Genomic DNA, 26,850 nt, shown 5'->3' with positions numbered 1-26,850 from the left:
CTTGCTTGGCCAACGGCTAGGGAAGGGGCCGGCGAGGGAGGGGGCCGGCTACGGAGCGCCTAGTCAGGACACGAAGCTGCTGGACGCTACCGATGGAATATATTGTCAAACAGGGCAATGGCTCAGACACCACCCCGATCCCGACCCCTCTGGGCCGGCCCCTTGGTTCCGGTCCTCCGTTGGGGGCAAGGAGCGTCGAGGCGGTGGCAGTCAGGGACCTCTTGAAGGGCTGAGGCTGCCCTGGCCCCCAGTTTGAACTGTCCCGCTCCGGTGCCGGGCGCCGCTAAAGGCCCAGACATTCGGCCAGGAAGACGAGGAGGATGCGGCTGAGGTTGTGGACGGTGGGTGGATCCAAGTTCTCCTCCGTGTCAGCGGGCGTGTGCCAGACCGCGGGGAAGGGGGTGGCGATGAGGTGCAGGACCGGCACCCCTGGATGGGCGAAGGGGAAAAAGAGGGAGGATTGGCACGGCATCCCTACCGAGAGAATCATCGCAGGGGAGGGGTGGGGCAGTGCAGGGGTGGATATGACCCCGTCTCCCTTCATTTCCAGCCCTGAGGGCGCCTCTGGCCCAGGGGTTCGGGGGGATGGAGCGGGGCGGACCGGGGCACCAGATACCTCTGCGGAGGAAGGGCGCGTGGTCATCGTCCACGGGGCCGTAGGGAGTTCCCTGCTGGAAGTACAACTCCTCCCGGGAGTGGGATTCCAGGAGGCCGAGCCGATGCAGTCGCTTCTCTGTGGGGAAGGGGCCCGGTGTGGGGGCGAACTGTAACCCCCAAGGCTGCCTTCCATCCTCCCCCCGGCCCCCAGGGACCGAAGGGGAATTGCCACCCTTAATCCCGGGATGAGGCCTGGCCTCCCGCCTACTTCTCCCCCTCCCCTCCCTCCATCCCTCTGCCCCGAAACCGGCGCGGGGCGGGCGGGCGGGCGGTACCGATGCCAACGAGCCGCTGGAACCAGGAGGCCGTGCGGGGGAAGTGGCTGTGGATGGAGAGGGCAGGGGCGCCCAGCAGATCCAGGAGCACGAACAGTTCCTGACAGAGGAGGGGAAGGAGGGTAGAAGCGGTGGGACACGAGAGGGGCCAAGCAGCATGGCCTAGTGGACAGAGCCCCCGCGCCTGGGAGTTGGAAGGACCGGGATTCTAATCTGGGCTCCGCCACCTGTCTCCTGGATGACCTTGGGCAAGTCAGTTCACTTCTCGGGGTCTTAGTTCCCTCATCTGGAAAATGGGGATTGAGACTGTGAGCCCCACGTGGGACAGGGACTGTGTCTAACCCGATTAGCTTGTTTCCACCCTAGTGCTTAGCATCATCATCATCATCAATCATATTTATTGAGCGCTTACTATGTGCAGAGCACAGTGCCCGGTGCATAGAAAGCACTTAACACATACCACAATCATTATTATTATTGTCACACTGTACTCTCCCAAGCACTTAACAGTGCTCTGCACACAAAAAGGGCTCCATAAATATGACTGATTGCCTCAATTACCTGCTCTGTAACACATACCACGATCATTATTATTATTGTCACACTGTACTCTCCCAAGCACGTAACAGTGCTCTACACACAAAAAGGGCTCCATAAATATGATTGATTGCCTCAATTACCTCCTCTGTAAAACGGGGATTAAGACCGTGAGCCCCAAAGTTCGTTGTGGGCAGGGAATGTGTCTGTTTATTGTTGATTTGGACTCTCCCAAGCAGTTAGTACAGTGCTCTGCTCTGCACACAGTAAGCGCTCAATAAATACGATTGAATGAATGAATGAATGAATATTACTCTGTTTTACTTGTACATCATCATCAATCGTATTTATTGAGCACTTACTATGTGCAGAGCGCTGTACTAAGCGCTTGGGAAGTACAAATTGGCAACATATTGGTACATATTTACCATTCTATCGATTTTATTTTGTTACTGTGTTTTCGTTCCGGTGTCTGTCTCCCCCTTCTAGACTGTGAGCCCGCTGTTGGGTAGGGACCGTCTCTCTATGTCGCCAACTTATACTTCCCAAGCGCTTAGTACAGTGCTCTGCACACAGTAAGCGCTCAATAAATACGATTGATTGATTGAGCGCTCAGTAAATACAACTGAATGAATGAATGAATGAATGCTCTGTCCACAGTAAGCGCTCAGTCAATATTTTGGAATGAATGAATACGGGACATGGACTGTGTCCAACCTGATTAGCACTTTGTACAGTGCCTGGCACATGGTAAGCACTTAACAAATACCATAAAGAAAAAAAAGAGAGGGTGGGGGACTAGCCTCGGGCCTGTCTAGGGCAGCAGTTGACAGGGGCAGGGGGATCCTAGTCTGCCCCATCTCTACTGTGCCTCCGAGGCCTCAGGCAGTACAGGGACACTCACAATGGCTTCCAGCTGGGAGGTGCCAGGGCCATGGGGTGTCTTCTCCATTCGCCGGGCGAGGTGCCGGGCGCCGTACAAGGAGTCCGTGGGACTCCACTCCTCGAGAGCCTCCTCCCCGTCCAGGAAAAGCAGCTGGAGCGTCATGGGGGACCCCTGGGGGGACAAGAGGGTGGGCCCATCTCCCCCCCCACCCCCTGTCCCCCTCTCCATCCCCCCCATCTTACCTCCTTCCCTTCCCCACAGCACCTGTCATCATCATCAATCGTATTTATTGAGCGCTTACTATGTGCAGAGCACTGTACTAAGCGCTTGGGAAGTACAAATTGGCAACACATAGAGACAGTCCCTACCCAACAGTGGGCTCACAGTCTAAAAGGGGGAGACAGAGAACAAAACCAAACATACCAACAAAATAAAATAAATAGGATATGTATATATGTTTGTACATATTTATTACTCTATTTATTTATTTATTTTACCTGTACATATCTATTCTATTCATTTTACTTTGTTAGTATGTTTGGTTTTGTTCTCCGTCTCCCCCTTTTAGACTGTGAGCCCACTGTTGGGTAGGGACTGTCTCTATATGTTGCCAATTTGTACTTCCCAAGCGCTTAGTACAGTGCTCTGCACACAGTAAGCGCTCAATAAAGATGATTGATGATGTGACCATGGGGAAGTCATCTCCCTTCTCTGGGCCTCAGTTATCTCATCTTTAAAACGGGGATTAAGACCATGAGTCCCACGTGGGGCAGGGACTGCGTTCAACCGTGCTCTGCACACAGTAGGCGCTCAATAAATATGATTGATGGACTGTATTAGCTTGTATCTGCATCAGTGCTTAGAACGGGGCTTGGCACATAGGAAGCGATTAACAAATGCCATCGTTATCATTTTTGTTCCCCGTCCCAGGCCTACAGCACTTATGTACTTATCTGTAATTCCTTTGTTTATATTAATGTCTGTCTCCCCTTGCACTCCCCCGCTCATTGTGGGCAGGGAATGTGTCTGTTCCACTGTTGTACTGTCCTCTCCCAAGCCCTTAGTACAGTGCTCTGCACACAGTAAGCGCTCAATAAATACGATTGATGATGTGACCATGGGGAAGTCATCTCCCTTCTCTGGGCCTCAGTTATCTCATCTGTAAAACAGGGATTAAGACCATGAGTCCCACGTGGGACAGGGACTGCGTACAACCGTGCTCTGCACACAGTAGGCGCTCAATAAATACGATTGATGGACTGTATTAGCTTGTATCTGCATCAGTGCTTAGAACGGGGCTTGGCACATAGGAAGCGATTAACAAATGCCATCGTTATTATTTTTGTTCTCCGTCCCAGGCCTACCGCACTTATATACTTATCTGTAATTCCTTTGTTTATATTATCATCATCATCAATCGTATTTGAGCGCTTACTATGTGCAGAGCACTGTACCAAGCGCTTGGGAAGTACAAATTGGCAACATATAGAGACAGTCCCTACCCAACAGTGGGCTCACAGTCTAAAAGGGGGAGACGGAGAACAAAACCAAACATACTAACAAAGTAAAATAAATAGAATAGATATGTACAAGTAAAATAGAGTAATAAATATGTACAAACATATATACAGGTGCTGTGGGGAAGGGAAGGAGGTAATATTAATGTCTGTCTCCCCCTGCACTCCCCCGCTCTAGACTGTACGCTCGTTGTGGGCAGGGAATGTGTCTGTTCCACTGTTGCACTGTCCTCTCCCAAGCCCTTAGTACAGTGCTCTGCACAACGTAGGTGTTCAATAAACAGGATTGACGCCGCGTCGCCCGTTACCTCCTCCTTGGCCCGGCGGAGCTCGGGGTCCAGGGCCCGGGCCAGCTCCAGGAGCAGGGCGCAGGGCACGGCCGAGTCCGAGGCCCCCAGGAAGGGCCCTTCTCCCGGCGGGAAGTACTTGGAGTCGAAGTGGCAGGCCAAGACCAGGCGGCGGGGGGCCTCGGGGGCCAGCGTGGCCACCACGTTGGAGAAAGGGATGGCCCCGCGAGGGGTGCGAGCGGAAAAGCTGTCCAGCTCCACGTGCCAGCCGGCGCCCAGGGCCCGCAGCTCCCCTTCCAGGAACTGGGGGCACAGATGGGGAGTCAGTCGGGGGTCAGGGCGAGGAGAGCCCTTCTGTGCCACCCTTGTACTGTTTTTTAAATGGTATTTATTAAGTGCTTAAGCACGGTTCCGAGCGCTGGGGTAGATACAAGGGAAACTCATGCGGGGCTCACAGCCTTCATCCCCATTTTCCAGGTGAGGTAACCGAGGCCCAGACTAGTTAAGTGACTTGTCCAAGGTCACACAGCAGACAAGCGGCAGAGCCGGGTTTAGAACCCACGTCCTCTCACTCCCAAGCCCTTGCTCTTTCCACTAAGCCACGCTGCTGCTACTTGGATTGACACCCCTTATTCATCCCTCCCTCAGCCCCACGGCGCTTCTGCACATAATCTGTAAATTATTTATTTCACATTCATGTCTGTATCTCCCTGTAGGCTGTAAGCTCACTGTGGGCTGGGAATGTGTCTCTCAATCAATCAATCAATCGTATTTATTGAGCGCTTACTGTGTGCAGAGCACTACTAAGCGCTTGGGAAGTACAAGGTGGCAACATATAGAGACCGTCCCTACCCATCAGTGGGCTCACAGTCTAGAAGGGGGAGACAGAGAACAAAACCAAACATACTAACAAAATAAAATAAATAGAATAGACAGGTACAAGTAAAATAGAGTAATAAATATGTACAATCATATATACATATATACAGGGGCTGTGGGGAAGGGAAGGAGGTAAGATGCGGGGGGATGGAGAGGGGGACGAGGGGGAGAGGAAGGAAGGGGCTCAGTCTGGGAAGGCCTCGTGGAGGAGGTGAGCTCTCAGTAGGGCCTTGAAGGGAGGAAGAGAGTTAGCTTGGCGGATCATCATCATCATCAATTGTATTTATTGAGCGCTTACTATGTGCAGAGCACTGTATTAAGCGCTTGGGAAGTACAAATTGGCAACATATAGAGACAGTCCCTACCCAACAGTGGGCTCACAGTCTAAAAGGGGGAGACAGAGAACAAAACCAAACATACTAACAAAATAAAATAAATAGAATAGATATGTACAAATAAAATAAATAGGGTAAAAAAAAATATGTACAAACATATATCCATATATACAGGTGCTGTGGGGAAGGGAAGGAGGTAAGATGGGGGGGGATGGAGAGGGGGACGAGGGGCAGAGGAAGGAAGGGGCTCAGTCTGGGAAGGCCTCCTGGAGGAGGTGAGCTCTCAGTAGGGCCTTGAAGGGAGGAAGAGAGTTAGCTTGGTGGATGGCCAGAGGGAGAGCATTCCAGGCCCGGGGGAGGAGGCCTCTCAACTCTGTTACCGGTTACATTTACTTTCCCCAATGCTTAGTAAGGTGCTCTGCATACGGTAAGCGTTCAATAAATTAAATTGGTTCGTCGATGGATTGATACTGAGGGGACTCCCGCCCATCCTGGGCCACGGCTGCTCAGGCCGCGGACCTTCACCGCCCACCCTACGATCACCAGAGCCCCAGCCCCTCGCAGCCCCTCACCGCCCAACCCGAAGGTCGCCACAGCCCCTCACGCACCTGAGCCCCAGCCCCTCACCTGTCGGACGCGCAGGTTCCCGGGGCTGCCCGGGCTCCGCTCGACCAGCAGCGGCTGCAAGTACGTGCCCCAGAGGCGCCGCGCATCCAGCTGGCTCAGCAACTGCTGCAGCCGGGCCCGAGGAAGACTGCGGAGCTGAAACGGAGAGGGGGGGGAATCGATCCATTAATCATAGCTGATCAATCAGTCCCCCTCTAGAAGACTGTACGCTCGTTGTGGGCAGGGAATGTGTCTGTTTATTGCTGTATTGAACTCTCCCAAACGCTTAGTACGGTGCTCTGCACAGCGTAGGTGCTCAATAAATATGAAGCAGCGTGGCTCAGCGGAAAGAGCCCGGGTTTAGGAGTCAGAGGTCACGGGTTCTAATCCCACCGCCACCACTGCTCAGCTGTGTGATCACTTCTCTGTGCCTCAGTTCCCTCATCTGCAAAATGGGGATGAAGACTGTGAACCCCACGTGGGACAACCTGATCACCTTGTATCCCCCAGCGCTTAGAACGGTGCTTTGCACATAGTAAGCGCTTAACAAATACCATCATCATCATCAAGTACGTGCCCCAGAGGCGCCGCGCATCCAGCTGGCTCAGCAACTGCTGCAGCCGGGCCCGAGGAAGACTGCGGACCTGAAACGGAGAGGGGGGGGGGAATCGATCCATTAATCATAGCTGATCAATCAATCCCCCTCTAGAAGACTGTACGCTCGTTGTGGGCAGGGAATGTGTCTGTTTATTGCTGTATTGTACTGTCCCAAACAGTACGGTGCTCTGCACAGCGTAGGTGCTCAATAAATATGAAGCAGCGTGGCTCAGCGGAAAGAGCCCGGGTTTAGGAGTCAGAGGTCACGGGTTCTAATCCCACCGCCACCACTGCTCAGCTGTGTGATCACTTCTCTGTGCCTCAGTTCCCTCATCTGCAAAATGGGGATGAAGACTGTGAACCCCACGTGGGACAACCTGATCACCTTGTATCCCCCAGCGCTTAGAACGGTGCTTTGCACGTAGTAAGCGCTTAACAAATACCGCCATCATCATCATTATTATTATGATGATTGAATGAATGAATTTATTGAGCGCTTACAATGTACAGAGCACTGTACTAATTGCTTGGCAGAGCACAAGAGAACAGAATTGGTAGGCACATTCCCTGTCCATAACAGGTTGACGGTCTAGACGAGGAGACAGACAGTAATGTCAGTCAGTTGTATTTATTGAGCGCTTATTCAGTGCAGATCATTGTACTAAGTGCTCGGGAGAGTGCAATAATCAATCGTATTGAGTGCTTACTGTGTGCAGAGCACTGTACTAAGCGCTTGGGAAGTACAAGCTGGCAACATATAGAGACAGTCCCTACCCAACAGCGGGCTCACAGTCTAGAAGGGGGAGACAGAGAACAAAACCAAGCATACTAACAAAATAAAATAAATAGAATAGATAGGTACAAGTAAAATCAATAGAGTAATAAATATGTACAAACATATATACATATATACAGGTGCTGTGGGGAAGGGAAGGAGGTAAGATGCGGGGGATGGAGAGGGGGACGAGGGGGAGAGGAAGGAAGGGGTTCAGTCTGGGAAGGCCTCCTGGAGGAGGTGAGCTCAGTAGGGCCTTGAAGGAAATAATAACAGCAAGCAGACACGTTCCCTGCCCACAATGAGCTTACAGTATAGAGTGGGAGGCAAATATTAATATAAATTACAGATAGGCTATGGATGTAATAAGTGCTGAAGGGCCGAGGGAGGAGTGAATAAAGAATGGAAATTCATGGGCAGGGGTGATGCAGAAGGGAGTCGGAGAAGAAGAAATGAGGGCTTCATTGACCTTTTGGAGGAGAGAAGCAGCGTGGCCTAATGGAAAGACGATGGGCCTGGGGGTCCGAAAACCTGGGTTCGAATTCCAGCTCTGCCACTTGTCTGCTATTAAGTGACTTGGGCAAATTACTTAACTTTTCGGTGCCTCAGTTATCTCAGCTGCAAAATAGGGATTGTGCGGTCTTTGTCGGTCAGGGGGTGTGTCCAACCAGGTTATCTTGTATCTACCCCAGTGCTTAGTAGAGTGCCTAGCACATAGTAAACACTTAACAAATACCAATCCCCCTCCCCCCCAAAAAAGGATTAGATGTGTTTTTAATGAGGTTTTGAAGGTGGGTAGAGTGTCAAATATGAAGAGGGAGGTTGTTCCAGGACAAAGGCACGCTGCTTCTCTAATTCTAATAAATTCAAATTCTAATAAATTCTTTGAATTCTTCGAATTCATTCTTCTTGGAATTATTAGAATTCTTCTCATTCTAATAAAATTAGGCGTCCAGTAAATCTTTTGATTGATTAAGGACGTAGCCATGGCCTAATGGAAAGAGCAAGGGCCTGGGTGTCAAAGGACCTGGGTCCTAACCCGCCACTTGTCTGCAGTGTGACCTTGGGCAGGTCACTTGTGGGCAGGGAATGTATCCGTTATTAGTGGAATAATATACTCACCCAAGCGCTTAGTACAGTTCTCTGCACATTATTAGGGCTCTGTACATATGACTGAACTGAAATTCACTTCTCAGGGGTTCAGTTCCCTTATCTGCAAAATGGGGTTATAGACTGGGAACTCCACGTGGGTCACGGACTCTGTCCGGCCTGATTAGCTTGTATGCACCGCAGTGCTTGGTAGTAGTAATAATAATAATAATAATAATAATAATGATGGTATTTGTTAAGCGCTTACTATGTGCCAAGCACTATTTTAAGCACTGGAGTAGATCCAAGGTAATCAGGTTGTCCCACGTGGGGCTCACAGTCTTAATCCCCATTTTACAGATGAGGTAACTGAGGCCCAGAGAAGTTCAGTGACTTGCCCTAAATCACACAGCTGACAAGTGACGGAGTCTGGATTAGAACCCAAGACCTCTGACTCCCAAACCCGTGCTCTTTTTCGCACTCGTTCATTACTGAGCGCTTACTGTGTGCAGAGCATTGTCCTAAGCGCTTGGAAAAGGACAATATGATAATAAATAGAGCAATAGGAAGCTTCACCCACTGGGAAGCAGCGCGGCCTACTTATTAGAGCATGGGCCTGGGAATCAGCAGGACTTGGGTTCCGATTCTGCCTCTGCCACTTGTCTGCTGTGTGATCTTAGGCAAGGCATTTCACTTCGCTGGGCCTCAGTTCCCTCGTCTGAACTTTGCTGCTTCTAATACGGAGAAGCAGCGTGGCTCAGTGTAAAGAGCACGGGCTTTGGAGTCAGAGGTCATGGGTTCAAATCCCGGCTCCGCCAAGTGCCAGCTGTGTGGCTTCGGGCAAGTCACTTAACTTCTCTGTGCCTCAGTTACCTCATCTGTAATAATAATAATGATGGCATTTGTTAAGCGCTTACTATGTGCCAAGCACTGTTCTAAGCACTGGGGTGGGGGGGAGATAACAAGGTCATCAGGTTGTCCCACATGGGGCTCACAGTCTTCATCCCCACTTTACAGATGAGGGAACTGAGGCACAGAAAAGTTTAGTGACTTGCCCAAAGTCACACAGCTGACAAGTGACAGAGCCGGGATCCCACGTGGGGCTCAGAGTCTTCATCCCCACTTTACGGATGAGGGAACTGAGGCACAGAGAAGTTTAGTGACTTGCCCGAAGTCACACAGCTGACAAGTGACAGAGCCGGGATCCCACGTGGGGCTCACAGTCTTCATCCCCACTTTACAGATGAGGGAACTGAGGCACAGAGAAGTTTAGTGACTTGCCCAAAGTCACACAGCTGACAAGTGACAGAGCCGGGATCCCACGTGGGGCTCACAGTCTTCATCCCCACTTTATTCAATCGTATTTATTGAGCGCTTACTGTGTGCAGAGCACTGTACTAAGCGCTTGGGAAGTATAAGTTGGCAACATATAGAGACAGTCCCTACCCAACAGTGGGCTCACAGTCTAGAAGTCTGTATGTATGACTGTCTGTCATATATGTCTGTATGGCTTGATTACATTCCTGCACAAATCCCCAAGTATGAAAGGGTCTTATTCATAGCAGAGAAGCAGTGTGGCTCAGTGGAAAGAGCCCGGGCTTGGGAGTCAGAGGTCATGGGTTCTAATCCCGGCTCCGCCACTTATCAGCTGTGTGACTTTGGGCAAGTCACTTCACTTTACAGATGAGGTAACTGAGACTCAGGGAAGTTTAGTGACTCGCCCAAAGTCACACAGCTGACAAGTGACAGAGCCAGAATTAGAACCCATGGCCTCTGACTCCCAAGCCCGTGCTCTATCCACTGAGCCACTATGCTGTAAAATGGGGATGAAGCCCGTGAGCCCCTCGTGGGGCAACCTGATCACCTTGTAACCTCCCCAGCGCTTAGAACAGTGCTTTGCACATAGTAAGCGCTTAATAATCAATCAATCAATCGTATTTATTGAGCGCTTACTGTGTGCAGAGCACTGTACTAAGCACTTGGGAAGTACAAGCTGGCAACATATAGAGACGGTCCCTACCCAACAGTGGGCTCACAGTCTAGAAGGGGGAGCCAGAGAACAAAACCAAACATACTAACAAAATAAAATAAATAGAATAGATAGGTACAAGTAAAATAAATAGAGTAACAAATATGTACAAACATATATACATATATACAGGTGCTGTGGGGAAGGGAAGGAGGTAAGATGGGGGGATGGAGAAGGGGACGAGGGAGAGAGGAAGGAAGGGGCTCAGTCTGGGAAGGCCTCCTGGAGGAGGTGAGCTCTCAGCAGGGCCTTGAAGGGAGGAATCAATCAATCAATCAATCGTATTTATTGAGCGCTTACTATGTGCACAGCACTGTACTAAGCGCTTGGGAAGTACAAATTGGCAACACATAGAGCCAGTCCCTACCCAACAGTGGGCTCACAGTCTAAAAGGGGGAGACAGAGAACAAAACCAAACATACCAACAAAACAAAATAGACTAGATATGTACAAGTAAAATAAATAAATAAATAGAGTAATAAATATGTACAAACGTATATACATATATACAGGTGCTGTGGGGAAGGGAAGGAGGTAAGACGGGGGGAGGGAGAGGGGGACGAGGGGGAGAGGAAGGAAGGGGCTCGGTCTGGGAAGGCCTCCTGGAGGAGGTGAGCTCTCAGGAGGGCCTTGAAGGGAGGAAGAGAGCGAGCTTGGAGGATGGGCAGAGGGACTGGGGGCATTCCAGGCCCGGGGGTCGATGGCGGGACAGGCGAGAACGAGGCCTAACGGTGAGGAGATTAGCGGCGGAGGAGCGGAGGGTGCGGGCTGGGCTGGAGAAGGAGAGAAGGGAGGGGAGGTAGGAGGGGGCCAGGGGATGGATGGATGGACAGCCTGGAAGCCCAGGGGGAGGAGTTTCTGCCTGATGCGCAGATTGATTGGTGGGGGCGCGGGTGTGTGTGTGTGTGTGTGTGTGTGTGTGTGTGTGTGTGTGTGTGTGTGTGTGTGTGTGTGTGTGTGTGTCTCTCACCTGCGGGTCCCCCCGCGGCGGCGCCGGGCCTGCCCGCTCCTCGCCGCCGCCGCCGCCCGGGCCCCAGGCCACGTAGAGCCCCGCGCCCACGGCCAGGCCCAGCAGCAGCAGCGGCAGCGGGGCCCGGGGCAGGCGGCCCCGCCCCGCCTCCTGGGCCCCGCTCTCCTTGGCCCGCGCCCGGGACCCCCTCCGCATGGCCGGCCACCGGGACACCGGGAACCGGGACACCGGCCGCCGGGGCGGGGGGGGGCGAGGCCACGGACAAACGCGCTACTAAGCCCCGCCCACGGAGCCACGTTCTGGCCAATGGCTGCCGCGCCCGACCCCTCAGCGGGGCGGGGCCACAGACACACCGCTCAGGCCACGCCCACCGAAGGCAGTTTGGGCCAATGGGAGCAGCGCCCTCCCGGTGAGTGGGCGGGAAAGGGGGCGGGGCCACAGCCGGCCCGCTGAGGCCACGCCCACCGCAGGTAGTTTGGACCAATGGGAGCAGCGCCCTCCCCGTGAGCGGGGAGGGGAAAGGGGGCGGGGCACAGCCACCCGGCTCAGGCCACGCCCACCGAAGGCAGTTTGGGCCAATGGGAGCCGTGCCCTCCCGGTGAGTGGGTGGGAAAGGGGGCGGGGCACAGCCACCCGGCTCAGGCCACGTCCACCAAAGGCAGTTTGGGCCAATGGGAGCAGCGCCCTCCCCGTGAGCGGGGAGGGAAAGGGGGCGGGGCCACAGCCACCCTCCTCTCCCTCCCCATCCTCCCCGCCTTACCTCCTTCCTCTCCCCACAGCACCTGTAAATATGTTTGTACGTATTTAATACTCTATTCATTTATTAATTTTATTTGTACATATTCTATTCATTTTATTTTGTTAATATGTTTTGTTTTGTTGTCTGTCTCCCCCTTCTAGACTGTGAGCCCGCTGTTGGGTAGGGACCGTCTCTATATGTTGCCAACTTGTACTTCCCAAGCGTTTAGCACACGCTCTGCACACAGTAAGCGCTCAATAAATACGATTGAATGAATGAATGAATGAATGAATGAACCTTGCTCAGGCCACGCCCACCAAAGGCAGTTTGGGCCAATGGGAGCAGGGCCCTCCCGGTGAGCGGGCGGGGCCACAACCGCCCTGCTCAGGCCACGCCCACCAAAGGCAGTTTGGGCCAATGGGAGCAGCGCCCTCCCGGTGAGCGGGCGGGGCCACAACCACCCCGCTCAGGCCACGCCCACCAAAGGAAGTTTGGGCCAATGGGAGCAGCGCCCTCCCCGTGAGCGGGGCGGGAAAGGGGCGGGGCCACAGCCACCCCGATCAGGCCACGCCCACCAAAGGCAGTTTGGACCAATGGGAGCAGCGCCGTCCTGGTGAGCGGGCGGGGCCACAACCACCCCGCTCAGGCCACGCCCACCAAAGGCAGTGTGGACCAATGGGAGCAGCGCCCTCCCCGTGAGCGGGGCCACATCCACCTTGTTCAGGCCACGCCCACCGAAGGCAGTTTGGACCAATGGGAGCAGCGCCCTCCCCGTGAGCGGGGCGGGGCCACAACCAACCCGCTCAGGCCACGCCTACCTAAGGCAGTTTGGGCCAATGGGAGCCGCGCCAACCCCGAGAGTGGGGCGGGGCCGGAGCCTCCCTGCTCAAGCCCCGCCCACTAATGGACGTTCTGGCCAATGGGCGCAGCGCCCTCCGTGAGTGGCAGCGGGAGGCCACGCCTCCCGCCAGACGGGCGGGCGTCGCTTCCCGCCTCACGGAAGTCGGGCGGTTGGTCGTCGCCTGAGGCGGCGGCGATGGCGGCGGGCTGGAGCAGAAGTTGTGCCTCGTACGTATTTATTGAGGGCTAACTGAGTGCCGGCCACTGGACTACTACTACTACTAATAATAATGGCATTTATTGAGCGCTTACTATGTGCAAAGCACTGTCCTAAGCGCTGTGGGATACACGGTAATCAGGTTGTCCCACGGAGGGCTCACAGTCCACCCCCATTTTACAGATGAGGGAACTGAGGCACGGAGAAGTGAAGTGATCGGCCCCAAGTCCCACAGCTGACAGTTGAGTCAGGATTTGAACCCACGACCACTGACTCCAAAGCCCGGGCTCTTTTCCACTGAGCCACGAAGTGTTTGGCAGAGTGTAGCGTAACAACAACTAAGCGCTTAGTACAGTGCTCTGCACATAGTAAGCGCTCAATAAATACGATTGATGATGAACAATAATCACAGTAATGGTACTTGTAAAGCGCTATATGTCAAGCACCGTTCTAAGCGATGCGGTAATAATAATAATAATAATATTAATGAATGGTATTTGTTAAGCGCTTACAATGTGCCAAGCACTGTCCTAAGCGCTGGGGTTGATAGAAGGTAATAGGGCGGTCTCACGTGGGGCTCACGCCTTAATCCCCATTTTACAGATGAGGTAACTGAGGGTCAGAGAAGTGACTTGCCCAAGGTCACACAACAGGCAAGGGGCCGAGCTGGGATTAGAACCCACGTCCTCTGACCCCCAAGCCCGGGCTCTTTCCACCAAGCCATACTGCTTCTCACAGATATAAGATAATCAGGTAGATGTAAGTTAATCAGGTTGGACACAGTTCCTGTGACACATGGGGCTCACAGTCTACATATAGAGTTGGCGGCACATTCCCTGCTCACAGTGAGCTCCCAATCTAGATGGTAATAATAATTGTGGTATTTGTTAAGCGCTTACTATGTGCCAGGCACTGTACTAAGCGCTGGGGTGGATACAAACAAATGAGGTTGGACCCAATCCCTAGCCCACATGGAGCTGAGTCTTACTCCCCATTTTACAGATGAGGTAAGAGGCACAGAGGAGTTAAGTGACTTGCCCAGGGTCACAGCAGCTACCTGGCAGAGTCAGGATTAGAACCCAGTTCCTTCTGACTCCTAGGCCCGTGCTCTATCCATTAGGTCATGCTGCTTCTCCTCAGAGTCTGATTTTTTTGGCGGTTTGGGTTTCTTTTAACAGGTCCCCTGCTCTTTCCTCTCCATCCAAACTGCTACCATGTTAATACAATCGCTTATCCCATCCCGCCTTGATTACTGTATCAGCCTCCTTGCTGACCTCCCTGCCTCTTGATTCTCCCCACTCCAGTCCATACTTCACTCTGCTGCCCGGAGCATTTTCCTTCAAAAATGTTCAGACCATGTTTCCCCACTCCTCAAGAAACTCCAGTGGTTGCCCATCCATCTTTGCATAAAACAATAACTCCTCACCATTGGCTTTAAAGCAGTCAATCACTTTGTCCCCTCCTACTACAACCCAGCCCGTACATTTCGTTTTCTCTAATGCTAACCTCACTGTACCTCGATCTGGTCTATCTTGCCACCGACCTCTCGCCCACATCCTACCTCTGGCCTGGAACACCTGCCCTCCTCATATCAGACTGATAATTGCTCTCCCCCACTTCGAAGCCTTATTGAAGGCACATCTCCTCCAAGAAGCCTTCCCTAAGCCCTCCTCTCCCCTTCTCCACTCCCTTCTGCGTCACCCTGACTTGCTCCCTTCATCCTCCCTCTTATCCACACGGCATATATGTATGTATCTGTAATTTATTTATCTATCAATCAATCGTATTTATTGAGCACTTACTGTGTGCAGAACACAGTACTAAGCGCTTGGGAAGTACAAGATGGCATGTATATCTATATATATTAATGTTTGTCTCCCCCTCTAGACTGTGAGCTTGTTGTGGGCAGGGTGTCTGTTGTTGTATTGTACTTTCCCAAGTGCTTAGTACAGTGATTTGCACACAGTAAGCGCTCAATAAATACAACTGAATGAAGGCACATCTTCTCCAAGGCTTTCCACAGTGATTCCCTCACAGTAAGCGCTCAATAAATACAACTGTATGAAGGCACATCTTCTCCAAGAAGGCTTCCCTAAGCCCTCTTCTCCCACTCTCTTCCTCGTCACCCTTAAGTGCTTCCTTTATTCATCCCCCCTCCCAGCCCCACACTACTTATGCATATACCTGTAATTTATTTAGTGTGTGTCTCCCCTTCTAGACTGTAAAGTCGTTGTGGGAAGGGAATGTGTCTGCTTTTCGTTGTTTGTTTTATTGTACCCTCCCAAGGGCTTGGAACAGTGCTCTGCACACAGTAAGTGCTCAATAAATAGGACTGAATGAATGAATGAAGCACTCACTTTGTGCCAGGCACTGCACTAAGCCCTTATGAGAGTACAATATAACAGAGTTGGTGACAGATTCCCTGCCCACAAGCTCCCAGTCTAGAGGGGTGAGCTCTTCCTCAGAGCATGATTTTTTTTATATATTTTGGGGTTTTTTAATGGTATTTGTTAAGCGCTTACACAGTCCATGTCCCAGATAATAATTATGGTATTTGTTAAGCGCTTACTATATGCCAAGCACTGTTCTGAGCGCCAGGGTAGATACAAGGTAATCAGATTGTCTCACATGGGGCTCACAGTCTAAATCCCCATTTTCCAGATGAGGTAACTGAGGCACAGAGAAATGAAGTGACTTGCCCAAGGTCACACAGCAGACAAGTGGCAGAGCCAGGATTAGAACCCAGGTCCTTCTGATTTCCAGGCCTGTGCTGTATCCACTAGACCATGCTCCTTCTCCAGTGGATTGGCCAGACCCTTCTGCCGCTGCAACACCTGGTCCAGTCTGGCCCACCATCCCCAGTGGCTCTGGGGGCTGGGATTCTCCAGGACCCAGGTGCCAGATTCCCTTCCAATATCTAGGCACCCAAGGCAGTCCACAGGGGACTGTGCTGGCGAGAAAGAGGGACAAGTGGCAGGGAGCAGGGAAGAGCAAGAATCCCTGGTGTCTGGGGATTATTATTATTATTAGTGTTATTATTATTATTATCTGGCCAGCAAGAGAGGCTCTGGACCTCACAGGCAGGACGCACTGAAGTTGGGAGGGGGCTGGACACCAGGGCAGACTGACTCTGGTCACGGACAGGCGTTTCCTAAAACAGAACAGGACCCATCCCTACTCTGGCTTCAGGAAGGCCACAGTGTGTGAAGACCGAGGAGAAGGGGTCTTCCACGGATCCTTCTCCTCGAGGGAGGGTGAGGCAGCCCCCCTTTCCGTGCCTGGCTGGAAGAAGCAATGCGGCAGACCACTGCCTTATAAATATTGACTTTATAGAAAGAACCGATAAAAACCAGTCAAACATGACACACAAGAAGCATCCAGAACTGCGGAGGTAAAAACCAAAAACCTATACCGCCCCGGGGCTGGGGGTGGGGGGGACGGGATTCCAGGAGGGTCATCCCCTCGGTGGCGGGTGGCAGAGGGCTGCGGGGAGCGGCCTGGGGCAGCGAGTTCACAGCAGAAGAAAACAAAATCAACCCAAACTTTCGAGCCAGCCAGGCCCGCCCGGCTCCGGGAGAGGGAGATGTCCGATTCACAGCTTGAGGGGGACCGGGGAGAGGGCGAGCAGAGCACCCGGGGTCGGGGACCCGGGCCCCGCTGAAGGACGTCAGAGAGGGGACAGGCTCTGTCGGTTCGCCGAGGGTCCACGACCTGGAAATACCGATCGGGGGGGCCCCGAGAGAGGGGCTGCCGAGGAAACGCGGCGGGAATCTGCGGCTGCCCACCCCGGGTCGGTGGTGCTGGCCAGTGAGGGATGGGGGTGGAGGCGCCCGGGACCCTTCCCGGGCCTGACCCTGCTGGCGACTCCTCGGGGGGGAGGAGGAAGAGGGGTGGCTACCGGGAGGCCGCGGGACCTCGACGGAGGACTGGATGGGTGGGAGGAAAGGCGGTGTCGAAGGACCCTGCTTCGGTGCCCGTGTTAGCTGCCATCTGCTCGCTGCTGGTAGGATTCAGGAGCAAGGTCTGGGGTGGAGGTCCGACCCGGGACTCCGGAGGGACGGGGCACCGCGGGATCGTCGAGGAACGGTCGATGACCGGACCGCTCCACCCCGCGGCCCCAGGCGGCCCGTGTCGCCCCCCCGAGCTGCGGTCGCCCTGGGGCCGCGGCTCGGGAGGGGCTGTCGGGGTGGTGGGGGGGGGAACCGGTCCCGGGGGCTCCCCGCCCCGGTCGGTGAGGCCGGACTCGCGGAGAGGGGAGGGGGTGGCTCAGTCGGGCCCCCCCCCAAGGCCGGGGGCCCCTCACCTGCCGTCTTCCCGGCGGCCCCGCTCGGGGGCCGGCGGGCGGCAGGGCAGGACCCAGTTGTTGTCGTGCAGACCGACGCGGCAGCCGGGCGCCTCGCGGTCGGGCCGGCGGCAGCACATCCAGTAGGAGCGTCCGTAAGGCAGGTCGTGGTGGTAGGGCTTGGGGTGCCAGCGGCACAGCGACACGTCGCCGCGGGCGTAGCGCTTCTTGCACTGCTTGCAGGGGTCCTCGCGGTACAGGGGGTCCCGGCTCCAGCGCGAGTCGGCGGCCCGCACGCCGAACGTCTCGATGACGCACTTGAAGTAGTGGCAGGTGCACTTGAGGGCGGCCAGGGCCCGGGTGGGCAGGCAGCTGAAGATGCGGACCAGCACGTGGTCCGGCAGCTGCAGCAGATACTGGCGCGGCTCCAGCAGCCGCTGGATCTTGAAGCGGATCTCCAGGAAGTCGTGGGAGACGTGGCGGTAGAGGCGGCACAGGGCCGGGTCCCCCGCTTCCGCCTCGCCCCCGGCCCGGCCGGGGGCCGGGGCCGCCTCCGGGGCCGGGGCCGGGGCCGGCGGCTCGTCGGGCCCCCGGGGCAGGAGGAAGAGCTGGCCGGGGGGCGGGGGCTCCTCGGGGACGGGGGTGCCGCCCAGCCGCACCGTCTCCTCCTGCACGTTCTTGGCCCCGTCCTGGCCCAGGAAGACGCACTGGTCCACCACGCCGGTCACCACCACGTCCACGTGGAAGCCGGCCCCGGCCGCGGGGGCGGCGGCCGGGGGCGCCGAGTCCCGGGCCGGCTTGTCCGGCCGCTCGGCGGCCCCGGCGGGGGGGGACCGGGGCCGGCGGCGGCGGGGCCCCGGGCTCCCCGCCGCCGCTCCCCGGCTCGCCGGGCCCGTCGGCCCGGGCCAGCAGGTACTCCACGTTGGTGGGCAGGGCGTCCCGCGAGGGGCTGATGAGCTGGTACAGGTCGCACGTGATCTTGTCCGGGCCCCCCGGCCCCCCGGGGAGCGCGCAGCCCTGGCGGCCGCCACCGGCCCCCCCGCCCTCCCCGGGGGGCGACGAGCGGGAGTCCCGGCCGCTGGAGATGCGGAAGGCGATGCGCACCTCACCCGCGGCCCCGGCCCCCGCCCCGCCCTTCTCGTCCTTGCGCTCCCCCACCTCCCGCCAGGCCTCGAACTGGGCCACGGCCTCTGCCACCCGGCTGCAGTCCCCGGGCCGCCGCTCGGCCCCCTCGGGCGCGCCCGGGCCCCCCAGGCCCCCGGCCCGCTCGGCCGACACGAACACCACGGGGGCGGGGGGCGCGCCGCCGCGGGGGTAGGAGGCCTGGAGGGCCAGGGCCGTCCGCTGCTCCACCAGGGCCACCATCTCGGCCACGGACAGCAAGTCGGGATCCTCGCCGGGCACCGACCCCGGCGGCGGCTGCCCGGGCTCCGGCCGGCCGGGCTCGGGCCGGGCCTTGGCCGGGTCGTGGCTGCGCCGGCGCCGCTTGGCCTGGGAGCTGTCGCTGCCCCAGTGACCCTTGACCTTCATGGCGCTGACCCTCCCGGCCCCGCACTGGTGAGCCACGAAGAACGCCACCTTCTCCTTGGTGTTGCCGGGCTTGATGACGTACCACGTGTCCAGCAGCACGGGCCCCTCCTCGCCGGGGGCCGTGGCCAGCAGCGGGGGCGCGGGCGGCGGGGGCGAGGCGGCGGTGTCGGGCGCCGGCGGGGTGTTCTCCGAGCAGGCGGGCCCTCCCCCGTCCGGGCAGGCCGGGGGCTTGCGGGCCGGGGGCCGGGGCTGGTTCTGCGAGGAGGTGCCGAAGGGCCGCGGGCACCACAGCTGGACGGGCGACAGGCTCCCGGGCTCCATGGTGGCGCTGGGCCAGGGCTCACCGCATGGCCGGGGCAGGGAAGGGGGCCCGGGGCCACCTGCGGGCACAGAACGGACGGGCTCAGCGGAGACGCCGGGAACGGGGAGCCTCTACCTCCTGGGTCCCCTCGACGGGGGCCACGGCTGGGCAGGGAGCCCTCGCTCCAGGGGTGCTGGGCGAACGTGCGCACGGGCCCAATTGTGGGCCTGTGTGATGGGCAAGGGTGCCAGGGATTTGAGGGGTCCGTGGGGGCTCAGGCCTTGGGGTCTTCAGGCCCAAATGGCTGGGCAGGACCTGACCCATCTCCAGGAAGGGCTGGGCATCCCCGGCACCCCTCACGTCACCCCACAAACACCGCAGCTCACCCCAAATTGTCATCCCAAGCGCTTAGTACAGTGCTCTGCACGTAGTAAGCGCTCAATAAATACGATTGACGATCCCACACCTCTCCTCCCCCCCCCAAGCGTGGGGTGTGGGGGGGGGGCGGTGCCCGTGGAAGGGGGCGCGCATGCGCGTTGGGAACCCGCTCTGCCCCTCCCCGGATGGCCCCGCCCCTCTGCGCGCGTGCGCGGGGCGTCCGAGGCGCTGAGGTGCCGGGGAAGCCCCACCGCGCGCCTCGCCGGCCCCGCCCCTTTGTTGACAGAAGCGCGTGATGCCGCCGGCCAATCAGCGGGCGGCGTTTGGGGCCGTGCCCATATATGGACGCCAGCGGCGCGGGGGGCGGGGCCGCGACCCGCCAGGGACCGTCTGCCAATTCCCACCCCCACACACATCTCACTCTTTTTTTTTTTAAGGGCATTTCGTTAAGCGCTTACTATGTGCCTGTCAATCAATCAATCAATCGTATTTATTGAGCGCTTACTATGTGCAGAGCACTGTACTAAGCGCTTGGGAAGTACAAATTGGCAACACACAGAGACAGTCCCTACCCAACAGTGGGCTCACAGTCTAAAAGCTGTCCTGTCCTGAGCGCCGGGGTGGATGATAATTAAAAATAGGCATTATTATGGTATTTGTTAAGCGCTTACTAGGGGCCGGTTCTAAAAGCTGGGGCGGATCCAAACAAAAAGGCGTGGCCCAGTCCCTGTCAATCAGCCCACTGTTGGGTAGGGACTGTCTCTAGATGTTGCCAACTTGTACTTCCCAAGCGCTTAGTCCAGTGCTCCACACACAGTAAGCGCTCAATAAATACGATTGAATGAATGAATGAATCGTATTTATTGAGCGCTTACTGTGTGCGGAGCACTGGCAACATCTAGAGACAGTCCCTACCCAACAGTGGGCTCACAGTCTAGAAGGGGGAGACAGAGAACAAAACCAAACATACTAACAGAATAAAATAAATAGAATAGATATGTACAAGTTAGAGTAATAAATATGTACAAACGTATATACATATATACAGGTGCTGTGGGGAAGGGAAGGAGGTAAGATGGGGGGGATGGGGGGGGAAGGAAGGGGCTCAGTCTGGGAAGGCCTCCTGGAGGAGGGGAGCTCTCAGTAGGGCCTTGAAGGGAGGAAGAGAGCTAGCTTGGCGGATGGGCGCTGTCCCAAGTGGGGCTCACAGTCTCACTCCCCATTTTACACATGAGGGAACTGAGGCACTGTGAGCCCGCTGTTGGGTAGGGACCGTCTCTATATGTTGCCGACTTGTACTTCCCAAGCGCTTAGTACAGTGCTCTGCACACAGTGAGCGCTCAATAAATACGATTGAATGAATGAATGAAAAAGTGAAGTGACTTCCCCAAGGTCTCACAGTAGACAGGGTGCGGAGCCGGGATTAGAAGCCACGACCTTCTGAATCCCAGGCCCGTGCTCTATTCATTCGCCATGCTGATACTGGCTTATTCAATGGTATTTGTTGAGCGCCTACTGTGTGAGAGCACTGTACTAAGCGCTTGGGAAGTACAAGTCAGCAACATGTAGAGACGGTCCCTACCCAACAACGGGCTCACAGTCTAGGTTAGACACAATCCCTGACCCACATGGGGCTCATGGTCTTTTTCCCCATTTCACAGAGGCCCACAGAATGGAAAGGACTTGCCCCAGATCACACAGCAAACAAGTGGCAGAACCGGGATTAGAACCCAGGTCCTTCTGACTCCCAGCCCATGCTGTATCCATTAGGCTGCTTCCCTGTCTTCTAGGGGACAGGGTGAGACTTTTAGACTGTGAGCCCACTGTTGGGTAGGGACTGTCTCTATATGTTGCCAATTTGTACTTCCCAAGCGCTTAGTACAGTGCTCTGCACATAGTAAGCGCTCAATAAATACGATTGATGATGATGATGATGAGAGGGCAGCCTAGGACTCCTGGAGAGGTAGCAGTGGGGTATGCACATCTCGGGGGGAGGATTCTCTGTGAGCCCACTGTTGGGTAGGGACCGGCTCTGTATGTTGCCAACTTGTACTTCCCAAGTGCTTAGTACAGTGCTCCGCACACAGTAAGCGCTCAATAAATACGATTGATTGATTGATTGCGAGGGGTCCCAGGCCTCAGAGCTGGAAGCCAGAAGGCCACAGCTTCCGAGCTCAGTCCCCTGCTCTAGGCGTGCAATGCAGCCCAACATTCCCGGGTTCTAATCCCGGCTCCGCCGCCTGTCTCTTGTGTGATCTTGGGCAAATCACTTCCCTCCTCTGTACCTCAGTTTTCTCATCTGCAAAATGACCGTCAGCTCCGAGTGGGACATGGACTGTGTCCAACCTGATTGCGTTGCGTCTACCCCGGCGCTTAGTCCAGTACCTAGCACATAGTAAACGCTAAAAAAAAAAAAAGCCAAGCCAAAAAACAGTCCGGTAATGGGCTGATCCAAGAATCGGGGCGGGGATGAGGCTGAAGAGCGAGCTCAAGGGTCAGTGGTGGCCAGGGCCTCAGGAAGATGGAGACAAAGCTCGGGCCGGACGGTTGGATGACTGTCCCTTCTACCCACAGTTCTGATTGACAGGGGATTTAAAGAGCCAGGCTCCTGCCCGCCAGAAAAACAAATTCGGGTGGCGGTAGGGATGCGGAGGATGGAAGGGAAGGAGGGGAGAAGGTCAGTGGGGTCAAGGCCCGAGTTCCCACCCGAGCCTTCTGCCCCCTTGGATGTCCATTTCTAAGGCTCCGACCAAGGGTATGGGGGCATCAATCCTGGTCCCTAGCGCGGCCCGGGATGCCATCAACTCTTGGCCCCCGGGGCTCGGTGGAACGGGTCTGACCGGAGCTGGCCAGCGTTCCTGGACCACTTGGCAGCTCCCTGCGGGGCGGGGACCCGAGTTCTAATCCCGCCCGGCTCTGGGGGCTCCCGGCGCCTCCGCCCGCACCTGGCTGGCCCCAACTCGGCCCAAGGCCGGGCCTGAATCTTCCCTCCTCCGGATGCCCCAGACCAGGGTGCGGGGAGGTTCTCCGACCGGGAAATCCTGGCCCTAGGCCCAGTCTCTACCGACACCGGGGCCTCCTTGGGCAGGAGGGGCACGGAGTGGGAGGGGGGGAAGGAAGAGCAGGTGCGCGTGACTCTGGACCACCCGGGGATGGAGGGCAGTCGCGATGGAGGGCACCTGTCTGGCGCTTCGGTCTCATCATCATCATCATCATCAATCATATTTATTGAGCGCTTACTGTGTGCAGAGCACTGTACTAAGCGCTTGGGAAGTACAAATTGGCAACATATAGAGACAGTCCCTACCCAACAGTGGGCTCACAGTCTAAAAGGGGGAGACAGAGAACAAAACCAAACATACTAACAAAATAAAATAAATAGAATAGATAGGTACAAGTAAAATAAATAGAGTAATAAATATGTACAAACATATATACATATATACAGGTGCTGTGGGGAAGGGAAGGAGGGAAGAAGGGGGGGGATGGAGAGGGGGACGAGGGGGAGAGGATGGAAGGGGCTCAGTGTGGGAAGGCCTCCTGGAGGAGGTGAGCTCTCAGCAGGGCCTTGAAGGGAGGAAGAGAGCGAGCTTGGCGGATGGGCAGACGGAGGGCATTCCAGGCCAGGGGGATGACGTGGGCCGGGGGTCGATGTCTCCCCAAATTCCCTCTCGCGCTCCCCACCCCCAGCGAAAAGGGAAGGAAGGTCTCTGAAGCACAAACGAATTCGAGGCGGGAAATCGCTTAGTTAGTTCTCTCCCGAATATAAGAGTAAAAGATGGGGCCGAGGACCAACCACCGATATCCCCCCACGTCACCTTTGCAACCCACAACTTCCCAGCTCCGTGGGAGAGAAGGGAAAGGGTGGGTGGGCCTGGGAGTGGCATATTCTGAATTGTACTTCCCCAGCGCTTAGTACAGTGCTCTGCACACAGTAAGCGCTCTATAAATACGACTGAATGACTATTCCCTGCCAACTTTTCCCCCCGACTCCGCTTCCTCCCCTGGCTAAACCTGTTTTTTTTCCACCCTGAATCCCGATCAGCCTGGCAGAGTGGCAGCATGGAACAACACTGAGGGTTGCCAGCGAGGTGTCGGGGGGTTAATCCCAGACAGGGAGAGGGGGAACCCGGCGTCCCTACCCAGCCCCCTCCGCTGGGGCCTGGGCGGATCATCATCATCATCATCAATCGTATTTATTGAGCGCTTACTATGTGCAGAGCACTGTACTATGCGCTTGGGAAGTACAAATTGGCAACATCTAGAGACGGTCCCTACCCAACAGTGGGCTCACAGTCTAAAAGGGGGAGACAGAGAACAAAACCGAACGTACTAACAAGATAAAATAAATAGAATAGATATGTACAAGTAAAATAAATAAAAATAGAGTAATAAATATGTACAAACATATATACATATATACAGGTGCTGTGGGGAAGGGAAGGAGGTAAGAAGGGGGGGATCATCATCATCATCATCATCAATCGTATTTATGGAGCGCTTACTATGTGCAGAGCACTGTACTAAGCGCTTGGGAAGTACAAATTGGCAACATATAGAGACAGTCCCTACCCAACAGTGGGCTCACAGTCTAAAAGGGGTAGACAGAGAACAAAACCAAACATACTAACAAAATAAAATAAATAGAATAGCTATGTACAAGTAAGATAAATAGAGTAATAAATCTGTACAAACATATATACATATATACACGGATCAGTCGGAAGCTGCAATGGGTCTTGAACCCAAGCTGCGGGATCTCGGGGTGGTGGAGAAGGGGATCTAGGGGTGCGGGCGGCTGCAAAGAAGGGGGCGGGTAGGGCTACTGCGAGAGGCCTAGTCATCATCATCAATCGTATTTATTGAGCGCTCACTGTGTGCAGAGCACTGTACTAAGCGCTTGGGAGTTACAAGTTGGCAACACAGAGAGACAGTCCCTACCCAACAGTGGGCTCCTCCAGGAGGCCTTCCCAGACTGAGCCCCTTCCTTCCTCTCCCCCTCGTCCCCCTCTCCATCCCCCCATCTTACCTCCCTCCCTTCCCCACAGCACCTGTATCTATGTATATATGTTTGTACATATTTTTTTTACTCTATTTATTTATTTATTTATTTAATTTATTTCTACATATCTATTCTATTTTATTTTGTTAGTACGTTTGGTTTTGTTCTCTGTCTCCCCCTTTTAGACTGTGAGCCCGCTGTTGGGTAGGGACTGTCTCTATATGTTGCCAATTTGTACTTCCCAAGCGCTTAGTACAGTGCTCTGCACATAGTAAGCGCTCAATAAATACGATTGATTGATTGATTGATTGATTGGTTTTGTTCTCTGTCTCCCCCTTTTAGACTGTGAGCCCGCTGTTGGGTAGGGACTGTCTCTATATGTTGCCAATTTGTACTTCCCAAGCGCTTAGTACAGTGCTCTGCACATAGTAAGCGCTCAATAAATACGATTGATGATGATGATGATGATGGGCTCACAGTCTAAAAGGGGGAGACAGGGAACCAAACCAAACGTACTAACAAAATAAAATAAATAGAATAGATATGTGCAAGTAAAATAAATAAATAAATAGAGTAATAAATGTGTACAGTGCATTTAGGGCATCCAATACACCCCACGCCTCTCTCCCCTCCGCTCCCAACCCCCTCCCATCCCTTACCCCTTCCAGGCGCCGCGGGTCCCACCGCTCCAGGGGCTCGCGCTGGTCTGCAACCCCCACTTCCGGGTTTTCGCCCCACGGCCCTCTGGGACATGTAGTTTCGTTCGGAGGCGAGACTACATTTCCCAGAAGCGCCCGGGAAGGAGAGCGAGGGGCCTCCACCGTGGACGGGAAGTGGGGTGCGGCGCTGGGGAGGGCCGCAAAGCTTGCCGGGAGTTGTAGTCCTGGCCCCGGCTGCCCGCCTCCCCTCCAATCAATCCACCAATCAACAGATCAGTCGTATTTATTGAGCGATTATTTCGTGCAGATCATTGTATTAAGCGCTTGGCAGAGTGCAACAACAGTTGTCAGACACTTTTTCTGCCCACGAGGAGTTTTCGGGCTACCTTTCAACCCCCAACCTCACTTTTCCCTCCTAAGGTCTGAGGAAGGGAAGGTCATCAATCAATCAATCAACCAATCAATCAATCAATCAATCAATCGTATTTATTGAGCGCTTACTGTTTGCAGAGCACTGTACTAAGCGCTTGAAAGGTCGGACTGGTCATCAATCAATCGTATTTATTGAGCGCTTACTGTGTGCAGAGCACTGTACTAAGCGCTTGGGAAGTACAAGTTGGCAACATATAGAGACAGTCCCTACCCAACAGTGGGTTCACAGTCTAAAATGTTACGGTTATGGTTATGAAAGTGAGCGACATCCTCTTGTCTCTAGGCGGGACGAGCTGAGCCCACTTTTTGTAAGGGGGTGGTCCTGCTCCAAACTCACTTTTTTAGACACTTTCCATCCTGCATTAGCTTCTGGGGACAGCAGCACTCTAGACCCAACATTCAGTTCCCCCCAGATCAATTGCTGGAGACCTCTCTCCTTCAGTTCCAATTCCCCCTCCCTTTCATTCATTCACTCACTCAATGGTATTTACTGAGCGCTTACTGTGTGCACAGCACTGTACTAAGCTTTTGGGAGTGTACAATAATAAATAATAACAGTAATGATGGCATTTATTAAGTGCTTACTATGTGCAAAGCACTGTTCTAAGCACTGGGGAGTTTACAAGGTGATCAGGTTGTCCCACGGGGGGCTCACAGTCAATCCCCATTTTACAGATGAGGGAACTGAGGCACAGAGAAGTGAAGTGACTTGCCCAAAGTCACGCAGCTGAAAAGTGGCAGAGCCGGGATTTGAACCCATGACCTCTCACTCCAAAGCCCGGGCTCTTTCCATTGAGCCGCTGCTTCTGACCCCCTCCTCCCAGTTCCTCTGCCCCAGGTCAGGGATCTGGATCCTGCCTCTGTCATCAGCTCCCCCTCTCCTACAGCCAATCAATTGTATTTATTGAGCACTTATTGTATGCAGAGCACTGTACTAAGCACTCGGGAGAGTACTATATAACAGAGTTGGTATATATGTTCCCGCGGGCTAGCTTACAGTCTAAAGGGAAAGACAGACATTCAAATAGATT

The 26,850-nt window shown here is 54.8% G+C and overlaps 3 protein-coding genes across 3 annotated transcripts in view; all 3 read right to left on the bottom strand.

Moving 5' to 3' along the window:
- Window positions 1–83: 83 nt before the first annotated feature.
- QPCTL (glutaminyl-peptide cyclotransferase like) lies at window positions 84–6,542 on the bottom strand. Its single transcript, XM_038767636.1, has 7 exons — window positions 6,534–6,542; window positions 6,001–6,135; window positions 4,181–4,462; window positions 2,374–2,526; window positions 933–1,032; window positions 617–733; window positions 84–429 (listed from the first exon to the last, which is right to left on the bottom strand). The coding sequence occupies exons 1-7, from the start codon at window positions 6,540–6,542 to the stop codon at window positions 284–286; spliced, it is 942 nt and encodes a 313-aa protein (XP_038623564.1). The 3' UTR covers window positions 84–283.
- Window positions 6,543–17,085: 10,543 nt separating this feature from the next.
- On the bottom strand, window positions 17,086–19,658 carry FBXO46 (F-box protein 46). Its single transcript, XM_038767159.1, has 2 exons — window positions 18,352–19,658; window positions 17,086–18,314 (listed from the first exon to the last, which is right to left on the bottom strand). The coding sequence occupies exons 1-2, from the start codon at window positions 19,366–19,368 to the stop codon at window positions 17,535–17,537; spliced, it is 1,797 nt and encodes a 598-aa protein (XP_038623087.1). The 5' UTR covers window positions 19,369–19,658; the 3' UTR covers window positions 17,086–17,534.
- Window positions 19,388–26,850, bottom strand: part of GIPR (gastric inhibitory polypeptide receptor) — a 38,785-nt gene continuing 31,322 nt past the window's right edge. Inside the window, exons 16-18 of the mRNA XM_038767635.1 lie at window positions 25,388–25,574; window positions 22,672–22,805; window positions 19,388–19,427 (exon numbers count right to left, since the gene is read on the bottom strand). Coding sequence (XP_038623563.1) covers window positions 19,388–19,427; window positions 22,672–22,805; window positions 25,388–25,574 — 361 coding nt within the window. The remainder of the gene's footprint in view (window positions 19,428–22,671; window positions 22,806–25,387; window positions 25,575–26,850) is intronic.

This window comes from Tachyglossus aculeatus, chromosome 26 (genome assembly GCF_015852505.1).
Source record: "Tachyglossus aculeatus isolate mTacAcu1 chromosome 26, mTacAcu1.pri, whole genome shotgun sequence".
In the NCBI taxonomy this organism is placed as follows: Eukaryota; Metazoa; Chordata; class Mammalia; order Monotremata; family Tachyglossidae; genus Tachyglossus; species Tachyglossus aculeatus.
The sequence above is the reverse complement of the archived record's forward strand: the minus strand, read 5'-3'. Positions and strand labels throughout refer to the sequence as shown.